This window comes from Sturnira hondurensis, unplaced genomic scaffold, assembly GCF_014824575.4.
Source record: "Sturnira hondurensis isolate 20B ecotype Veracruz unplaced genomic scaffold, ASM1482457v3 Scaffold0000648, whole genome shotgun sequence".
Taxonomy (NCBI): Eukaryota; Metazoa; Chordata; class Mammalia; order Chiroptera; family Phyllostomidae; genus Sturnira; species Sturnira hondurensis.
Window position 1 is genome coordinate 1,597,258 of NW_028073279.1, and position 21,937 is coordinate 1,619,194.

Here is a 21,937-nt window from a genome sequence, read left to right on the forward strand (position 1 = left end):
GAGTTAATAATTCAAAACATTTCTTTATTTAAAAGATCTTTTAACAAAAATTATTATACAAGGTATGCTAAGGTGTACTTTTCCTTATTTGTTTGTTTTAGTTGTTTTGTTAAGATGTGACATTTTAGTGTCAACTATTTCACTGAATTCCATTTTCTCTAAGTATTTTGGGAAAAAGGAAGTATTTCTTCCTCTTACTGATTAATTTATTGGTGAGGGCAACAATATATTTTTGAGTTGTTATCTAAATGTTTGACATTTCAGATGCCCTAAGATAGATTTTTATGGGAATTAGATTTAAAAAAAATAACTTAGTTTCTACCCATTTTTACTCTGACTATCTATTAGCAAATGTTTTATTTTCATATAGGGTTATTTTTGGAAGTTGAAAAAACTTTTGAAAGAAATTTACCATTTTTTCTAGATGTTTCATGGAACTATCACAGAAGAGCTAATCAGTCATGAAGAATGGAGTCACTATAATCAAAACATAATAGAAGATCAGAAAGACTTTGTTTTTGTGAAGTTCAATGGTCTTCATTTAAAATCTATGGAAAATTTGCAATCTTGCATCTCTCTTAGAGTATGCATCTTCTCAAACAATTTTATTACAGATATCAGTGCACTTCAAAGTTGTATAAAATTAGTCAAACTTGATCTCCATGGAAATCAGGTAAGCAATAGCCATTTCACATATTTTCATATAAATTAAATTATATTTAATAAGCACTATTTATTCACAATACATCTCATGGACAGCCTTTCATATAAATATAAACAACAACTTAAATAAAATACAAAATGTAGAAATAAAATTTCAAATGTAAGCAGACATTTTAAATGAAAAACACATAAATAAACTGTGATTTGTTTTATTTCTTAAATCCATAATCTGTATTAAGAATACTTCTTCTTAATTATTTTTTAGATGACATATAACAGATGTATAACATATTAGTTTCATGTGTACAACATGGTGACTCAATATTTGTCCATATTGTGAAATGATCACCGCAATATTCCACTTAACATTTGTCACCACATTGTTACACAGCAGGCAGACAATTTTCAAATGTTTTCTTCCATTTGGTCAGTTGCCATTGCATTTGAGTGATGGTTTCCTTTGCTATGGAGAGCTTTAAATTTTTATGTCATTCCACATGTTTATGTTTTGCTTTTGTTGCCTTTTTTTCTTGTTTTCGTATTAAAAATACATATCACCAACAACATTAAGAACTATTTCATCAGTGGATTGAGTGCGGGCCTGCGAACCACACGATCGCAGTCGATTCCCAGTCAGGGCACATGCCTGGGTTGCAGGCCAGTTCCCAGCAGGGGACTCACCAGAGGCAACCACACATTGATACTTCTCTCCTTCTCTCCTTCCCTTCCCCTCTAAAGATAAATAAATAAAGTCTTTAAAAAATAAAAATAATTTTTAAAAAAAGAACTATTTCAGAGAGCTCTCTGCCTGTCTTTTCTGCTAGAATTTTTATGGTTCCAGGTCTTATATTCAAGGCTTTAATCCATTTTTGTATGTAATATATGATAGTGTTCTAAGTTTTATTCTTTGGTATGGGTCTGTCCCATTTTCCCAACATTGTTTATTGATGAGACCATCTCGTATATTCTTGGATCCTTTGCAAATCAAATGACGATATATATGTGCATTTATTTCTGAGCTCTGTATTCTGTTCCATTGAACTATGTGTCTGGTTTAAAGTCAATACCATACTGAATGATTACTATAGTTTCTCAAATATAGTTTGAAATGAGGGAATATGTTGCCTCAAGTTTTGTTCTCTCTAAATTTCTTTGGCTATTTAGGTTTCTTCCAAATTTTACGATTGTTTTATTTCTGTGAAAATGCCAGTGGAATTTTTGATAGGGATTGCATGGATTCTACAGAATGCTTTAGCTAGTATGGATATTTGAATAATATTCTTTCAATCCTTGAATATGGACTATACTTTCATTCATTTATATCTTCTTTAATTCTTTTATAATGTCTTATAGTTTTCAGTGTAAAGGTATTTCACTGTCTTGGTTAAAAATATTTCTAGGTATTTTTTGGTACAAAAATCCATAAATAGGATTTAAAAAATTTTTTGTTATGATGTTTGTTACCAGTGTATGGAAATACAAGTTTTTACATACTGATACTGTGTTCTGCAATTTAGTTTAATTCATTTATTAGTTTTAATAATATTTTGGTGGAGACTTTCTGTCTTTTTCCTGTGTAATAATATTTGGTGTTACCTGTATATGGTTACAGCTTTACTTCTTCCTTTCGAATTTGGATGCCTTTTATTTTTTTTCTTCCTTAATTTCTCGGCTCGGACTTCCAATAATAAATTGAATAAAAGAGGTTGGAATGGGCTTCCTCTCTTGTTCCTGATCTTGGAGAAATTTTCTAATTTTCACCATTGAGTATGATGTTAACTATGGCCTTGTATCACATTTGGCCTTTATTATGTGGAGGTATTTTCTTCTATATCTACTTTTTATAGTTTTTTATCATAATAGGATACAGAATTTGTCAAATGCTTTTTCTGCCTCTGTCGAGAGGATGGTATGATTTTTATCTTTTATTTAATTAGTGTGCTCTTATCACATTGTTTGATTTGACTTTTAATTGTTTATGTAAACTCCTCTACTTTAGAGAAGTTTAAAGAGTCAGCTTGTTCCGGAGGAATTTTTTTAAAATATATTTTATTGATTATACCATTACAGTTGTTCTATTCCCCCCCTTCATTTCCCTCCACCAGCACACTCCCTCCCCCACCATTCTCCCCCCCTTAGTTTATAACCACGTGTCTCAAGTTCTTTAGATTCTATATTTCCCCCACTATTCTCACCCTCCCCCCTATCTATTTTCTACCTACCATCTATGCTATTTTCTGTGCCTTATCCCCACTTCTCCTCCTCCCACCCCCCTGTTTCTAACCCTCCATGTGTTCTTCATTTCTATGGTTCCACTCCTGATCTAGCTGTCCTCTTGGTTTGCTTTTGTTTTAGGTGTGGTTGTTAATAACTGTGTGTTTGCTGTCCTTTCACTGTTAATATTTTTTCATCTTCTTTTTCTTATATAAGTCCCTTTAGCATTTCATATAATAAGGGCTTGGTGATGATGAACTCCTTGAACTTGACCTTATCTGAGAAGCACTTTATCTGTCCTTCCATTCTAAATGAAAGCTTTGCTGGATAGAGCAATCTTGGCTGTAGGTCTTTGGATTTCATGACTTGGAATACTTCTTTCCAGCCCCTTCTTGCCTGTAAGGTCTCTTTTGAGAAATCCACTGACAGTCTGATGGGCACTCCTTTGTAGGTGACTGTCCCCTTATCCCTTGCTGCTTCTAGGATTCTCTCCTTCATTTTAATCTTGAATTTTTACTGAATGAAGTATATATGTTCATTCATTTAATTACTCTAATAATGGTAGCTTATTTGTCAGGTGTTGTGTTTTTTACACTAGTCATCATTTTGGTAACTAGAAATTATATTTGTTTTTACTAGTGAGAAATTTTTCATTTGGGAAAATACTAAATTTTAGAAGATGTTTAATATATTTTATTTTCCATGCAATTAATAGAAATTTTATATTTGTATTTAATATACTATTATTAATATTTTTTTAGGTACAGAGTCTACCAGATGACAAATTTTGGAGTAGATTAAAGAACCTAAAACTTCTCTATCTCCATAATAATGGGTTTGCAAACTTGAAGAATGTATGCGTGCTATCTGCCTGTCCAAGCCTCGTTGCCCTCACTATGTTTGACTGCCCAGTAAGCCTTAACAAAGAATATAGACATACTCTTGTCAACAGTGTGTGTAGTCTCAAAGCGCTGGATCATCATGTGATTTCTGATGAAGAAATAATTCAGAACTGGCATCTTCCTGAAAGATTCAAAACATATAACCACCGGCTTTTCTTTAATTTCTGCCCTGCTTTGAAAAAGGTAAATGGTTTTATTAGAATTTGTGTGAAGTAAATTTATAGAGATGAAATTTTAGCTTCTAATGTCCATCTGTATCTAAATTAGATAAAGCTAATATCTGCATCATTTGAGTAAGATATTTTATGCCAGTAAGTATATTAATAATGTAGTCTATTTGAAATTTCTTAAAAGGTTTGTACATTTACTACAAAATAATTATTGAGTAGAAAAGTACTAAATTGTAGAGAAACAAATACATGCATATGTGTGTGCGTGCATATATATGTGTATCTCTATATATAATGTTTTAATATCTGTAATGGTATATAGCTTACATATTATACAATTCCCCCATTTTACATATATGATTTAATATAATGTATGATTTAATAATTTAATGTAATGTATGATGTATTAAATTAAATGTGCTATAGATCTCCAAAATCCAATGTTAGAAGTTGTCACCCCTCCCAGTTTCCCTCATGCCCATTTGCAGTTGACCCCTACTCCCCTGCCATCCTAGGTAACACTGGTCTGTTTTCTGTGCCCATAAATTTCCTTTTCTAAACATTTTATACAAAGGAATCACACAATATGTGGTCTTTTGCATCTGCCTTCTTTCAGTTTGTGTGATGTGTTGAGGCTTATTTCTGTTTTAACACGAATTAGTAGTTTGTTCCTTTTGATTGCAAAATAACATTTTATTATACAAATATACTATATTTTCTTTGTCTTTTCATCACTTGATGGACATTGGATTATTTTCAATTTTCGATCTTATGAATCATCCTGCTATTACCACCTACATGCATGTATCATGTTTTTGTTTTTCTTGGGCAGATTCTCAGGAGTGCAGTTGCTGGGATGCATGATAATTTTATGTTTCACTTGTTAAGAAACTTAATTGCCTTCTAAAAAGTGGAAAGCACTGGTCCAGTCCTGTTCTAGTTTCTTTATGTCTGTGGAAACTCATAGTATTTTCTGCATTTTGCACTACAAACATTTTACTGGGTCTGAAGTTATATTTTATTTTGTGGACTTAATTTTTATTTCTCTAATAAGTAATGATAAGCATCTTTTCATCTGTTTATGAACTATTCATTTATTTTCTTGGGTAAAGTGCTATGGAGATTTTTCTGCCTATTTAAAGTGGGTTGTTTGTCTTATTAAGCTGTAAGAGTGGACATCTGGATAAGTCCTTTATCAGATGAATGAATATTTTTTTCCCATTCTATAGCTTGTTTTTTCATTTTCTTACTGGTCTCTTTTGAAGCAGAAAAGTTTGGAGTTTTATGAGCTTCAATTTTATTAATTTTTTTATGTATCATGCTTTTGGTGGTATATTTTAAGAACTCTACCTAAATCCAGGTCAAAATTTTTTTTTCTTCTAGAAATTTAATAATTTTAGTTATGAAATTTAGATCTATGTGTTTTACCTTGAATGAATTTTTATGCACCATGTGAAGTAAAAGTAGAAGTTTGTTTTTGCATGTGGTTACTCAATTATACTAACCCCACTTCTTGAAAAGAGTATTTTCCCCAGTGAATTATCTTGACATTTGTCAAAAATAAATTGTTCATAAGTATAAGGATTTATTTCTAGACTCTCATTTTTCCCCAGTGGTGTATATATTGATTCTTATGATATTACCACACAGTCTTCTTACTGTAGATTTGTAGTTAAGTTTTGAAATAGGGAGTCTGAGTCCTTCAACTTTGCCCTTTTAAAAAAAATCTTGAATCAGCTATTCACAGCCCCTTGTATTTACAAATGAATTTTAGGATCAGCTTATCTATTTCGACAATGATTACTGCTGCAATAGTGATAAAGATTCCACTGAATTTTATACATGAATTGTGGAGAATTGCCATATTTAAAATAGTGAATATTCTCATTCTTAAATGTGGACTGTACCTCAAATATGGACTGCACCTTAATTTATTTAGGTGTTTAATTCTCTGAGAAATGCTTTGTAGTTTTTATTGTACAAGTCTTGCACTTATTTTGTTAAAATATTTTAGGAATTTTATTTGATACTATAAATAAAATCATTTACTTAATTTTATATTTGGATTTTTGTTGCTAGTATGTATGTATGTGTATATCTATATCTATATCTATATCTATATATATCTATATATATACATATATAAATGCACTTGATGTTTTTATTTAATCTTGTATCCTGCTAATTTCTTATTCTCATTTGTTAGTTCTGAAAGTTTTTGTTGATTCTGAATATTTATCTTTTCAATTGAAAGTGGATTTTTAGTTTTTTAAGTTTTCCTATTTGAATGACTGTACTAGGAAATAGTTTATTTCTCAGTGCTTTAAAAGATAATTTAGATTATTAACTTATATTATAAAATATTTAATTCTTAAGATATTAATTTGATAACATAGACATGTTCATAACATCATTTTACATTGATTTTTCCCCACATCGCAAAAGCTTTATTTCATTTTAATTTTTTCCATCACCATTTACCCCTACTATATCCTCTTCCACTTCCACCTTCCCTTACCCCCACAGTCACCACACTATTGATTTTTCAAACACTGAACTAAGTTATTTTTTCTAATTAGAGGTTATAAAATCCTTAGGTGGGTAGATAAAAGTATAAGAAAAATGCTTCATGATATATGAATATTAGAACAAATACATTATGTAAAAGCTCAAAAGAGTATGAATTCTTCAAGTGTTAGAAAAATCAGGTACAAAGTGTAGAAAGTAAAGTATGTTTCAGAATAGTGTTTATAATATTTTCTAAATATATATAAATCATTTGAGAAGTGGTGATCACATCTGAAATGGTGTATAAACAATGAACAGTGGTTATAGAGATTAGGAAGTTGAAAGACTTTTATAATTGCACATGATTCTTGATATTAAAAGTATTTGAGTGTATTAATTATTTTGTGGTACAGTTTTAAAAATTAGGGAAATATAGAACAAAACTCTATTTATGTCTGAGTGACTTAACCTGAGCCTAAAAGAAAAATTTAAGTATTCTGGTTGTGTTGTATGGAATAGTCAAATTTAGGAACATGCATAAATAACCCTTTTAAGGACAATTATGTCTGAGGTTCACTTAAGGAATCAATGGGAACTCACGTGGAAAGTATTGAAAATAACTTTGAAGGACATAGTAAGGAGTGTACACTTCTTAAAAATGTAGTGAAGAGCTATTGAAGGTATTTGAGTAGCAAAGTTAGATTGATTCACTCATAGTTGGTTCTCTATGGATAAATGGTATTGACAAAGTTTTTTTTGAAATATGATTAACCCAGTATTCTGCTAGCAGATTAATAGGGGTCAAGGGGCAGATGAGGGCAGAGAGATCCATTACTGTAGGTCAGGAATGATGTTATTAGGGTTGATATAGGTAGACAGCCAGTGGCAAAGAAGAAGGAAGACAATGTAGACAGATACTCGGTAAATGCCATTGTAGTAAGCACTTTACATATTTTATTTATTCATTCCTACACCAAGTATATATTGAATACTCAATATGTGAGAGGGATTATTCTGGACTAAGTAGTAAATAATACTGACAAAGTTCCTACTTTAATTAAGTTTAGTGGTAAGGCACAAGAAATAAATGTATAAGCCATCTCCCTATCCCTTCCCCCAAAGTAAAACAACCATAGAAGCCCAGATAGTATTAACTTCTAAAGAAAATAAAGAAAGCAATAACATAGGAATAAAGGTGAACCTAGGGTGGATGGGGCAGACTTTCTGAAAAATACCTTATTTATTCACTATTGTATTCTTTGACTTGGGAAGGTATTACTCTTATATCAAAGAAGAGAATGTAAGTATAGTGAGCTTTAGGAACTTATTCAATATCAGTCTAATCAGTCATGAAGCTGGGATTTCAAGTCTGTCTTGGTTTTACAGTGCTATAGTCTACATTACATGACAAAGCATAGAGAATACAAAGATTTGACATGATTTTTTAAAACTGATTGAATGTGGGAGGATAACTAAGGAAATAGTCCTCTAATATTTTGAACTCGAGTAACTGGGTCAAAAAATAAATGAGTTAACAGAAACAGTGGCATTTACATAGTTTTGAAAGAAAGTTTGGACAGGTTTATTTGAGGCAGGATATTGATGTAGAGATATCAACCAGGCTTTGGAAATGAAGGACTAAAATTCAGAAATCGTGTTCTGGTCTAAGATGTAAATCCACTGGGTACAGTTGTCCCACGCTATATGGTGGTTCACTTACCGCGGCTTCACTGTATCATGGGTTATAAAAAACAGTATGGGCTGAAAGCTAAGGACTCAGCCTTTGGTCACTGTCTCATTTTGTGGGTAGAAAGCAGTAGAACTGTGAGAAAAAAAAAAGTATTGATCCCAGGAAGTAGGAGAAAAACAAAGGCGTGTTTTATGCTTTGTTATCACTTAGGTTAAGGGAAAAGGCTGGTTTAAAAATGAAAAATGCTTTAAATAGTCAAGAAATATTAGCACTGATACAAAACTATTTTGAAAGCCTTTTTGAAGGTGATGAAGTTATTGAATTTTTGGACTTTCAGTAACTTGCAGGGACAAATATGAAATTGTAATGCCAAGTATAGAAACTTTTCTGAGAGAATTTTGGACAAAGAAAAGACAGTGGCGACTGTAGGAAATTGGATTAGTAGATCTTTTAAAGTGAAATGATAATAACTTCTACATATTTTTAAACTGAGGAATATAACTTTTAATTTTAAAAAATATTATCAAATATAAAGGCAATGGTTGAGTAAAAATTGAGTAAAAACCATGATAAATTATGAATGAAAGGAAAAAAATGGACTAAGCCTTAAAGCAATATAGGTATACCAAATTCTGGCAGAATACTTTCCTGAGTTGTAGAGAGTTAAAGAAATATATTTGAATAGCAGTTCTTATTTTACTTTTGCATTTCTATTTGTTATTTCTGTTTATGAACAGTACTCTGTTTATAAGGGTTTCCTTTGAATATTGAAAGATTGAATTTATAGCAATATAAGCAAACCCTTGAGAAGGAATAAATGAAAATCTATTAGGATATATATTTATTTAGTTATTGTACTGGTTAACTATAAAAATATCATGAAAACAGAAAATAATAATGAAACTTATAATAATTAATGCAATAATTTCAATAAGTACTATTGTGCTTTTATACAGAGGGCATGGGGTGCAGAGACTAAAGAAGTCTATGTTCATCCTATAAGAAACAAATTAGTGTAATTAAAACTTGTGCATTATAACACAGTAAAATCACCTAGAAGGATCCCGTTAATCTTAACTGTGACATTTAATGACTTGCATACTTTTGTTTTTAGTGGTCTAGTTTGGGAAAAAAAAGCACAGGTTCTTCTTCATTGTATGAAATCAAAGTAACTAGAAATTTGAAGTGCTTATTTATCTAAAATCATAATATGTATGTATATATACATGTATACACATACATGTATATAAAAACTATATATACATATATATTAAAATGGGTGTAATCTGAGTGAAGAACCAGTGGTATCAGTTGGGATTGTGATTTGCCTGCATGTAATAGAAAGCCAACTAAACAGGGTTTTTTAAATTATATAACAAAAAGGTCAGAGGTAGGCAGTCTGTCTGTGTAATTTCTTAAGGAAAATTTAAAGGACCAGGGTTTATTGTAGCTTCCTGTTTTGTTGTACTTAGAAAATGCTCATTTTCCCTCATAGGCAATGAGCTTCTTCATGTCCAGGCATGTGCTTAGGTCAGGAAGAGGGGGATTGGTAGGAACAAAAAGCAAAGCCATCTAACTCTCCCCATGTTGTCACAAATTATCCTTGTTTATGTTGTATGCTTGTGGGCAATCTTATTTGTCGTTTTGTGACCTTTTATTCCTTGTCAGGTAGAATAACCACCTGGAGTATTTCCTGCAGTGGGGGTCTTCTGTTGATAAATTCCCTCAGCTTCTGTATGTCTGGAAAACTCTTTATTTCTCCTTCAAATCTAAAGGATAACTTTGCTGGATATATTATTCTTGGATGGTAATTTCCCTCTTTCAGCAGTTTGAGTATCCAGTTCTACTCTCTTCCAGCTTGTAGAGTTTCTGCTGAGAAGTCTGGTAATAACCTGGTGCGCTTTTGTTTATAGGTGACTTTCTTCTTTTCCATGGCTGCCTGGAGAGTTCTTTCTTTGTCATTAATTTTTGAGTGCTTTAATAAATGTGCCCTGGAAAAAAGCCCATTTGGATTGAAGTAATTAACATTCTGTTTGCTTGTAGGATTCCAGGATCTGGCTCTTTCCATAGGTCTGGGAAGTCTTATCAACTATTTGTGGCCCTGGCTGGTGTAGCTCAGTGGATTGAGCACAGGCCTGTGAACCAGAGGATCGCGGTTCAATTCCCAGTCAGGGCACATGCCTGGGTTGCAGGCAGGTCCCCTGCAGGCCAGTTCCCAGCAGGGGATGCACGAAAGGCAACCATACATTGATGTTTCTCTCCCTCTCTCCTTTCCCTCTAAAGATGAATAAATAAATAAAATCTTAAAAAAAAAACTATTTGTGTGAATAGGCTCTCCTCTCCCTTCTCCCTCTCTTCTCCAGGCATGCCTGTTATTCTAACATCACTCTTTCTGAAGGAGTGACATAGGTCTCACAGAGGCCTTTTGTTTGTTTGTTTGTTTGCTTGTTTTATGTTCAAGTCTCTGTTCCCCTCTGCATCATTTCTAGATTTCTACCTTTCGTATTACTAATTCTTTCCTCAATCTGGCCAGCTCTATTTTCTGTGCTTGCTAGTTTGTTTTTAATCTCTTTTACTGAGTTCTTCATCTCCAGAATTTTTGTTTGATTCTTTTTTCAAGTTTCAGTCTTGTTGGTAAAGTACTTGTTTTGTTCACTGATTTGTTTTTTAAGTTTACTAACTATCTGACTGTATTTTCTTGCATTTGTAGAGCTTTTCTAGAACAGTAGTCTTGAATTCTCTGTCATTTATATTACATAGTTCCATGTTTGTATTTTATGGAAATTTTAAATTTTTTTCTGATCTACTTTTTTTGCCTTGATTATTCATGGTATTTGATGGATTTCTTCTCTGTCTGTGAATCTGTGTGTGAGAGGCACTTCTCTAGCAGATGAATACAAAGAAGTCTGTTTTGTTATTTTCCAGTACATGGTGCTAAATCACAAGTTTTTTAGATCTCTTGCTTTTATCTGGCTTTTCCGATCCCCACAAGGTGGCGTTTCTGGGTAGGTCGGTGCCTTCCCTGTGATCTGGCCACCCCAGTCCCGGGGAACTAAGCCCACAGAGAAGTACAGTGGGCAATGGGACTCCAAATCTGTGAAGTCCCAGTGCAGTCCCCACAGCCAGATCTGCCTTCAGTGTTAATGAAATGCGCAGGACCTCCTCAGGGTTCCCTTTTGCCCCCACCCTAGAGCCAGTCACAGAGTACACCCTTTGCTCAGGTAGAAAAGTGATTCTGTAGAACCAGTCATCAGCTTTGCAGGTAATGTCCACTTACAAATAGAATACAAAAGGATAGCGCTTAGGGATCATATACATATAGAAGAAATTAAAGTGTGGAAGAAGGAAAGAAATAAAAAAATAAGTGAAAATATATTTAAAATATCAAATTTATTGGAAATGTGCATAATTATATTCAGTATGAATATAATATAATTTTGCAATTTGTTTTTTCAACTACTCTTCCTGTTAGAACCCAAGTACTTTCTTCCATATGAGTCATATTACAAAAGTTTTTAATATTCCCTTGAAATGCTTCATCATGTTTTATACCGGGGTTAGCAATAGCCCCATTTTCATTCCAGCGTTACCATAGCAAAAGGTAGACAATAGGTGTTTTATTATTCTACCATCTATTGTGTTTATTGTTGATAGTTTTTTCCCCAAGCTTATATTGTTCTTTGTCAGAATTTTACAGTAATATTTAATTTTTTGTATTAGATTGAAAATATTCTAATTGTCTGTTATAGTTTTTTATAATTTTACATTATGTAAATTTGTATAAATTATTTAGTAAATTGCTTTAGACTTTTTGAGTATCGAATGCGGTAAGGTATACAGGCTCTTTGTAAGCTCTAAAATTATATATTATTTTAAGTATTACTATGAAACTACTGCGGATAACTTTGCTTGGAGGCTTGAAATGTTTTAGCCACCATTCTGAGTTCTTTACTAATATTCTTTCACAGCAACCCAGTGAAGCTGTACTGTTGTTATCCCTATTTTACAGGTGGAGAACCGGGGACAGATAGGTTACATACTCTAGATCACATTGCTAGCAAGTTGTAGAGCTGGGAGTTAAGTCCAGGCCATCATTTTCTGGTGGAGGAAATGCATTATTTGCCCTTTAGACTAAGGAGGCCATTTCTATTTGTCTTCAAATTTCAAATATCATGGCATTTGTTCATATAGTTCTGTTGGCATTTCACAGAATAGCTGTGTTAGGGCATCAGAAAGCCGGGGTGTGTCCAGAGGTTACTTGTTCTCTGGCAGGGACACTGACCCTGCCAACAGGTGAAGATTATTTTATCTTTTTAAAGAAAAGGAATGATTCATGCCTCGGGCGGGGGGAGGCAGGACTCCATACTTGACTGCAGTGTGAACTTAATGGTTCTCTGCCGGTGAGAGCTGCAGCATTTGACCAGGGCCCTTATGCCCAGTCACCCAAGCTCCCTGCTGTGTTTTTCCCTATGCACTCCACTCCCTGCTTCCAAGCTAGTATCTGGGAGGAGAAACAATTTTCTCTCTACCCTTCTGAGTTATTGACTAAGACTCCTGTGTTAAAAGACATGAACCAGAGAAAAAAATTTATCAGTTTCTACCTCATGTGTACATAGGAGATACCCAGGGAAAAAAGAGTAACTCCTGAAGTATCTTTGAATTCATGCTCAAAGAAAGCGAAGGGGATATGTAGGCTTCTCAGAAGAGTAAATGATTTTTAGGAAAGGTGAATTGTTGTCCCTTAGAAGAATAGAGGGGAGTTAGTGACAAAATTTACCTGGGTGTGGTGGTCTCTGCCAAACTCTTCTAGTCTTCTAATTTATTCTTCTTTAATAAAAATAATCTTTTCTGGTTTTTATTTATTTTGAATACCTTTTGGAAGAGCTGTCTTTAGGCAGATAAAGGAAATGCAGAGTAATCCCATCCCTGCTTTCCTGTTTTCCAGGTGTCTGCCACTCAACATAATTAAAATACCAAACAAGCATATTTTGGGGTGGCATTTCTTGAACTCCTACAATTATGTTTTGGGGTGACATGAAATAGCACTAATCTGCAAGACATTGTGATTTTTCTTCCCTAGCAGGACATAGTTGATTGAGGGTATGGGCGGAGAAGGGGGGTGTTTTTTAACATGATGGTTTGGTAACTTTCAGGGTAGATGTCTTTACCAGGGGTGTCAAACTCATTTTTCACTGGGGGCCACATCAGCCTCCTGCTTGCCTTCGAAGGCCGAAGGCCGCGTGTAATTTTAGGAGTGTATAAATGTAACCGCTCCTTAACTAGGGGCAAGGAGCTCTGCGCTGCTGCAGGATAGAAACAAGGTAACAAACAGGCTGGATACAACAAGGTGGAAGCCTGGATTTGGCCCGTTTGCCATCTGTGCTTTAGACAATGCAAATTTTAGGTTTTTAAGGTATAATCCTTACATTCAAAACATAACTAAAGTGGCTTTCTTACTAACCTGTCAAATTACAATATAGGGAGTCTATGTTTCCAAATGTAAACATTTGCAGGAACAGAGATCATAGAGATAATTTATTTAAAGAAAACAGAGAATATATTTTCTCAGTACAATGTGCTGTGTTTCAGTAAGTGTCCAACATTGTAGTTAAGATGCAACAAACTTTTGAACTACTGTATTTTATGAATATGACCTATCAATTTCCTTGATGGGGATCTACGGAATGCTTTCAGTTTCTTTGGATACATACTCATGTCACTGCTTTTCAATGATCATCAAGACTATGGTTAAAATTTATACCCATGATACCAAATTTGGAGAAGACTCTAGAATGGGAAAAGTTATCATCTTGGATCTTGCATTTTATGGGAAAATTGAAATTATTTGGTGCTGCTAATTCTCGATCTTCTATTCTAATCAAATATGTATGGAAATGTATATTATGCAACTGCTATGCCTTTAAGGCACCTATGAATGTTTTAGTAGTTTTTACCGTTAGACTTTCAAGTTAAAATGTACTTAGAAATACTTTCATGAAATATAAATATCACACATTTTCTATATACAGGGATCAACCTATATGGATGAAATTAATAATATCAAATATATCATTTCAAAAATTAATAAAATTATGGCTCATAATTCACCAGTTTTGATTATTCAAAGATGGATACGTGGTTTCCTAGCTAGAAAATATCTCAGGTATGTTTCATTTTCTTTGCTATTTGAATATTAAAATAAGGAGAATGAGTGATGAGCATTTCTCCAATAATATACATTTTTGCATTCCCTTTCAAAATGGTATATTATAGATGACTTGAACTAGTTTTAAGCAAAACACCACAGACTGTAGTAATATCTTATAATAGTTGATGTAATAAAAACTTACCACTTTTATTTTTTCTTTTAAATGACCATGTATAACTAATAAAGTTTTTGTTAATCACTATTTAAATAATGGTGATAGTTTTTCTATTAACTTTATAGTCAGGAACATACATTGAATTTCTCTCATGTAATGAGATGAGATAGAAATATAAGCCATGAAAGAAGTATGAGGATTTCATATTTTGTTTGGATGTAAAGATAGTTTTCGAGAAACATCTACTACCATATCATTGCACATTATTTTTTGGTTAAATGTCTCTTTCTCTCTTTTTATTCCTTGCCTTTCTTTCCAGTAGTTGATATTTGCAAATAGAGAAACACTTTTCTTGGCAGAATCTCTGAACACTGAACTTGGTGAGACAAGATAGGATACTCTGACATCAATTTACGTGTATTAGTCGTGCCAAATACCAAATGTGTGAAAAAGTAAATTAACATTTTTATATAGCTTATTTTCAGATGCAAAGTGATAGAGCTCAGAAAGTAGGACTGAAATTTGGCTCTGAAATGAAGTTAGGGTTAAAATAGATCTAGAGCTGGACAGGGGGCCGTCGCTGAGGAAGCCAGACTAGGAAGTTTCACTGAAACGATGCTCAGCATTCTGTGGGAGGCAGAGAAGATGTTCTCACAAATTAGCCTGGGTGGCTAAATCGTAGATGGCAGTAGCCCTGAGAAAGGGAGATGAGGATGAGGGCCAAGGAGCCAGACTGACCATAATACAGTGCCTGCAACTTTTGAAGAAGAGGTTCCATATATACTTTTTAAACTGAGGTCAAAGTGTGAAAAAAAAAGTGGGCTCACAGTGGGGATGAGAGAAATTATTAGGAATAAAAGATGTGGGACCCAGTTGGTGTGGCTCAATGTATTGAGTGCCAGCCTGTGAACCAAAGGGTTGCTGGTTTGATTCCCAGTCTAGGGCACGTGCCTGGGTTGCGGGCCAGGTCCCCAGTAGGGAACTCCTGAGAGGCAACCACTCAGCGATGTTTCTCCCCTCTTTTTCTCCCTTCCCTTCCCCGCTCTAAAAACTAAGTAAATGAAATCTTTTTTAAAAAAAGATGTGGATGAACTCTAGGTAGCTGCTGATAGGTGTATATTTATTTAAAATATTTTTTCTCATATGTTTCTTTGAATTCAGAGTGAATTTTGTATGAAATAAACATCTAACTAAAGGGACTTGTCTTCAATTTATGCTCCTAGGATTGAGTTTTTGCTCTTAGAGTTAAGATTTTCTGTGATACACATGTTACATGAGATAAAAAACCTTGAGCATGGAAATAATATCTGAAAATTCAGCGTGCATGAACAGCGTTTGAATGAGATTTGTGGGCAGAAATGTCAGTAATAGAAATGTATCACAGTAGTTCAAGACAGACACGTTTGAATTATTTCTCTCTAAACTGCTGTCCCATTAGGCATTACTTAACTACTCTGAGTCTGAGTTTCTTCATATGTTAAATGGTAGAGGGCTGGAACTAATAGTAGTGCTTGCTTCACTGTTTGCATGCAGGAACTGAGATCATGATCACAGAGCACACAACACCTGGCAAATATGCATGTTACATTCTTATTAGCTATTTTTTTAATATCACCGTTGTTATGTCTTGTGTTTTCTGCATTATTTGACTCCATGGGAAACATTTTTCTTGGATTTTTTGCTCCCTTGCAATTACATTTACCATGGTACCCACAGAGTAATCCCTTCAAAATATAAATCTAATTGTGTTCACCAACTTAAAATCCTCCAGTTGCTCCCAGTTTGCTAAGGGAAAATGACAGCTATTCGGCCCTTAGATGTGCGTCACATACTTTTACTGTCACAAGCACTTACCATACTGCATTGTAGTTGAGTTTCCTGTGTAATTGTATCTCCAGCTGTACTGCACACTCTGTATCTCTGTTTGCTTAAGAGATAAGTACATGGATAAATGGAGAGATTGTAGGAGCTAGAATCAGATCGGTATTTCTGCACTCATCTATGGGAAAGCAAAAACAGAAAGAACCGAGAAACATGCAAAGCTGCCCTGAGAGGTGCCTGTGGGTTCCCACAACCTAAAGGTCTGAGTGATTAGTCCTCTTATGTCTGTTACTAACCACAACAAGTGTCTCCCGTGCCCAGATGTTTTGCACCGGGCTTGTAATTTGTTCACTTAAACTGCTGAATGTATGTGATTGTTAATCATGTAAACAATTCTATAAATAACTTGCCTAAGGCTGTAACAATATTAAATTATAATTTCAGAACTCAGGTCTATATCTTACCTATCAGAGATAAATAAAACATTTTTATTATTCTGCTAACATTTTCTATACTCCAAGGGAAATAATACTCCCTTATGAAAATTTCATGTACAAATTATAAAATTATACAAATGTACCGTATCTGTCTCATGGGCATGTTACAAGGTGGGATGTTGAGTATTAATTTTTATAGTTCATTTAAACAATATTTACTGAGTTCCGGTTGGGTTGCTCAGTTGCTTAGAGCACCGTCCGGTTCACCAAGCGGTGGTGGGTTCCATCCCTGGTCAGGGCACGTGCCTGGGTAGTGGGTCCATCTCCAGTGGAGGCACGTAATGGGAGGAGGCTGGTTGATGTTTCAGTCTCTCATCTGTGCTCCTACTTCCTCTAAAGTCAATGAACATATCCTCAGGTGAGGGGTTTTAAAAGATGAACTAAAATAAGATAAAATAAAATAATGAAATAGTAAAGTAAAATAAAATAAAATAATAAAAAATTATTGAGTGCCTACTCTGGGTTAGGAACTCTCTAGATCCTGAAGCTACAAAGCGACCAAAGTGTTCAAAGTCACTGCCTGATTACATTCTAATGGAATTCTTATTTTCACATATATGATAGTATTTAACAGAACATGTTATTATAAATAATGGCACAGTAAATTTACATATAGTTATTAGTCTATAAAAATAACAAAATGACTTTTTATTACTACATTATTTTTACTGAAATATACTTTTATCATATTTAAAGTTTTAAATTTGTTTTAAGTATAATCATTTAATCTTCCTAGCAGTTATAAGAGGTAAGTATAATCATTTAATCTTCCTAGCAGTTATAAGAGGTAAGTATAATTACCTCATAGATACCATAATAGAGACAAATTGAGGATTAGTACAAAGAAGGTGGATAAAAAGAAGAGGGATCACTATATTTAGATGTTTAATATAAATTATAATTAGAATAAAACTAAGTAATGCATCATAACTTACTAGTGGAATATCTCTCAAAACTCTTTAAATTTATATAGTAGGCCCAGTAGGCAATATCAGTCTCAGATAGAGGGATTATAATATGCTCGTGGTAGTTTTCTACTTGTGTGTTGATGAGTAACTTCTTAGTTATAACTTCTTTTATAAAATAAAGCATAAAATTTGGAAAATTATAGATTATTTTGCATCTAGAGTTCTTACCTGCAAACAACAGAAGCTAACTCTAAATGACTTAGTCAGTGATAGAATTTGTTGGAGGTTTATCCATGAAGCTCACAGAATATTCAGGAAGCTGCAGTGACTGGGCTGGAGAGCTGAGTAGTAGTGAGAGGCAATGCAGAGCCAAGACTGCACCTGAGAATCAGTTTGCTCAGGGTGCTTCCATCTGTTTACTACTAGCTACACATCATCCTGCCGTTCGCTGCAGTGCCGTCAAATCTCCATTGTCCTATGCTTTTGGATCATTCCTTAGAAAGTAAAAATTCAGGGAGAAAGTTTTTAATTAGCTGAAGCTGTTATATGACAATGTCTTAGCTTTTAAAAGAATGGAAGAGGGAGTATCTGTTCCCTTAAGACATCTGCACATCGGAGGCAGCCAGGATGGAAGGGTCTTCAGGTGCTGCACAGCTCTACTAAATGTCCATTAAATTCATTTTTGTTTACATAGCCATATTATCATAATAGACAAGACTGATATGTTTTCTAGGGTCTCTAGAACATTTTTATAAGTTAAAATTTGTCTTATTTTAGATTTAATTCACAATTAAGTTTATACACACACAAGTATGTGTGTATGTACTTCTTTTCTATTCTCCAATTAGAAAGAAAGGCAGAATAGAAGAAAAATGTTTGTGTGTGTGTGTGTATACATATATGTATGTTTGGGAATGTGGTATAGATCAGGGCTTGGCAAAATACAGCTGTGGGCACAATCCTATATGACTTATTAGTCACAAGAAGAATGGGTTTTTATATTTTAAAAGAGTTCTAATAAAATTGAAGAATATGCAACCAACCAGATTTATACTTCAAAACCTAAAATATTTAGTCTCTGGCTTTTTATGGATAAAGTGTTTTTGAAACCTGATATAGAAAGCTATGCTCAAGGCACAGAGAAAATTTTTATTTTAACTAAATTTATAATGTTATGGATGTTTGGCCTTTAAATTATTTTTCCACTTTTTAAAATTGTATTGTTATTCAAGTATAGTTTTTTGCCATTTTCCCCCACCTCTCTCCCCTACCCCAGCCATCCCCACCTCCCTCCCTATTCCACTGGCCTTGGTTTTGTCTACGTGTCCATTATAGTTCTTCCTGAAAACCTGTCATCCTTTTCCCCCATTATCCCCTCCCACCTACCCTCTGGTTACTGTCAAATTGTTCTTACTTTCAATGTCTCTGGTTACACTTTGCTTGCTTTTTTCTTTTGTTGATTAGGCATTTGTTAAAGGTGAGATCATATGGTATTTGTCCCTCACCACCTGGTTGTTTCACTTAGCATAATACTTTCCAGTTCTATCCATGCTGTGGCAAAGGGTAGGAGTTCCTTCTTTCTTTCAGCTGCATAGAATTCCATTGTGTATATGTACCATAGTTTTTTTATCCATTCATTTACTGATGGGTACTTAGGTTGCTTCCAGCACTTGGCTGTTGTAAATTGTGCTGCTATAAACATTGGGGTGCATAAGTTGTTTTGCATTGGTGTTTCAGGATTCTTAGGATATAATCCTAGCAGTGAAATTGCTGGGTCAAAAGGCAGTTCCATTTTTAGTTTTCTGAGGAAATGCCAAACTGTTTTCCATAGTGACTGCACCAGACTGCATTTCCACCAACAGTGCACTTGGGTTGCCTTTTTTTCACATCCTCTCCAACATTTGTTGGCAAAGGACTTGAACAGACACTTCTTGAAGGACATACAAAGGGTCCAGAGACACATGAAAAGATGCTCATCATCACTAGCCATCAGAGAGATGCAAATTAAAACCACAATGAGATACCACTTCACACTGGTGAGAATGGCCATCATAAACAAATTTATTTTAAATATAAGGAATAAGAGGATTAAATGGTAATGAAAAATCCAATAAAATGAAGCTTAGATAAATAAATAGAAGTAATTTTTAATATACTTAATATGCTTTCAATATATAAAAGCATTATAGGCAACTTTTAAGTAATATATCTGTCATTTGGTTGGTAATTGACTATCACTTACATTGTACTTATCTTACACTATCACTTACATGTACTTAGAGTACATTTAGACTCCTCATTTTGGAATCATGCAATATAAATATAATAGTCTGTTATTTTGTTATGGTAAACTATGTAATTTTGAATGCTGATTTTGTTAAACAGGACTACATTACTTATAGATCGTGAAGATGGAATAAATTCTTACCTTATAAACTAGGCATATTAAAGATAGAAGTAGCATAGTATTTTCCAAAGTAAATCCTATTTTAAAAGATAAATTTAGGTCAACTCTCATGAAAAAATTTTAGTCAGGTGAATTTGCCAGATATAAAAGATTTAAAATAAAATCTATCTTTGCATATAGTTTGGGTTAATCATGATCTGTAAAGACACCATACAGATTTAAGCCATGTTACAATCTACTGAGTTAAATACTATCTTGGAACATAGATGTGCTTTCTTCTATTATTTGCTAATCCAAAAAATCATCTTTGTTAAAATATTACTAAAGATTGAAAATGTTTTTATGACTGAATAGACAATTTTAATAATTTAACATAAATAAAATAAACTGTGTTTAGTCTTATATTCACCTTAAGGAGTTTAATAATACCTCTATTTAAGTTGTCAGAATTACATTGAATTATTTGTTTATTTTTAAGTTTACACAGAATAATTTTAATTTTGCCAAGATTTCACAGAATGTTTTGATTTTTTGAAACTCAGATTAAAAAAGTAGAGATATATCACTACTTTTAGAAACTAGTTTTCCTTTTTCACAGGTGATATGAAAAATAGAATATTTTTTCAAAAATGTTCTATTTGTAAGTTTTCATTTGAAAGACATTTGAAATTTCATTTGAAAGAAATGCTTTCTTTCAAAATGGATATGCTTCTACACAGACAAACCAGCAAGCTTTATTACCATCTTCTTGCCCTCAATGGACTCCGTAGCAAACTAATGGCCTACCGAGTTCACTAGACTCCTAACATTGTGTGGGTCTTCCAGCCCTTGGGCAGGAACAGGGCCATCATCAACAGGACTCAGGAGATGTAATATTGTCTCGTTGCCTGGCTTCCACGCCTTGACATTTCAAGCTATGACAGCAGGATCACTTTTGTCTGCCTTTTCTTAAGGATTCAGATGAGAACAGTTTTGACTCGAGCATTTCTTGTCATTTCAGAAACATGGCTCCTTTAAAATATGTAATTTGTAACAAATAGCATGCTCACTTGGCACTTAAATTTAACCTACTCTAAAAGCAAACTTTGTATCTGTGACCTATGGATTCTGATTACTTACTCAGAGGACAGTCTATTAAACAAAATCAAATAGTCTCATTACAATGAAACATTTTCTTGGAGTAGCTATAATAATTAACTTTGCTTGTGAAAGTAGGAGAATATATTTAGGAGGAGATCATGCCTGAACTGAAGCATTAATAATTGGATCTGATTATCTCATTTAATAGGATAACTAAGAACTTGAGGAGCAGTATTTTTAGTATGATAAAAATAGAATGATAATTCTTTAGAGGAAAATGTAATAATTCTCAGTTTACTGTCTCCAGGATTAAATGATAAAACCACTACTGAATTTATATGTTATTTACCTTCAGTAGTGAAAAACAATAGTAGATGAGACACATTTTCAAAGAAATGACAAAATATGCCCAACATTTTGCCAAATATAACTTAGTATTATTTAAGACAAGACATGGCTGAGGAAAGAATCTCTGAGTTTATGGATATTTCAATGGAAACCTCTCAAATGAAAAGCAAATAAGACTGAAAAAAACTACAAGAGAATATACAAAATCTATGGGAGAACTACAGAAGATATAACACACAGAAGGAAAATAGAGAAAGAAAGGGACAAAAGGAGTATTTAAAACAAAAATAATGGAGAGTTTCACCAATTAATGTCTGACATTGAACCACAGATCCTGGAAGATCAGAGAACCAAGCATTGTAAATGCCGAAACCTTACACATAGGCTTATAATATTCAAAGTACAG

General features: G+C 33.5%; 1 protein-coding gene across 1 annotated transcript in view; it reads left to right on the forward strand.

Moving 5' to 3' along the window:
* Positions 1–21,937, forward strand: part of LRRIQ3 (leucine rich repeats and IQ motif containing 3) — a 117,902-nt gene that overhangs the window by 23,784 nt on the left and 72,181 nt on the right. The window contains exons 2-4 of the mRNA XM_037042432.1: positions 425–673; positions 3,639–3,962; positions 14,177–14,310. Coding sequence (XP_036898327.1) covers positions 425–673; positions 3,639–3,962; positions 14,177–14,310 — 707 coding nt within the window. The remainder of the gene's footprint in view (positions 1–424; positions 674–3,638; positions 3,963–14,176; positions 14,311–21,937) is intronic.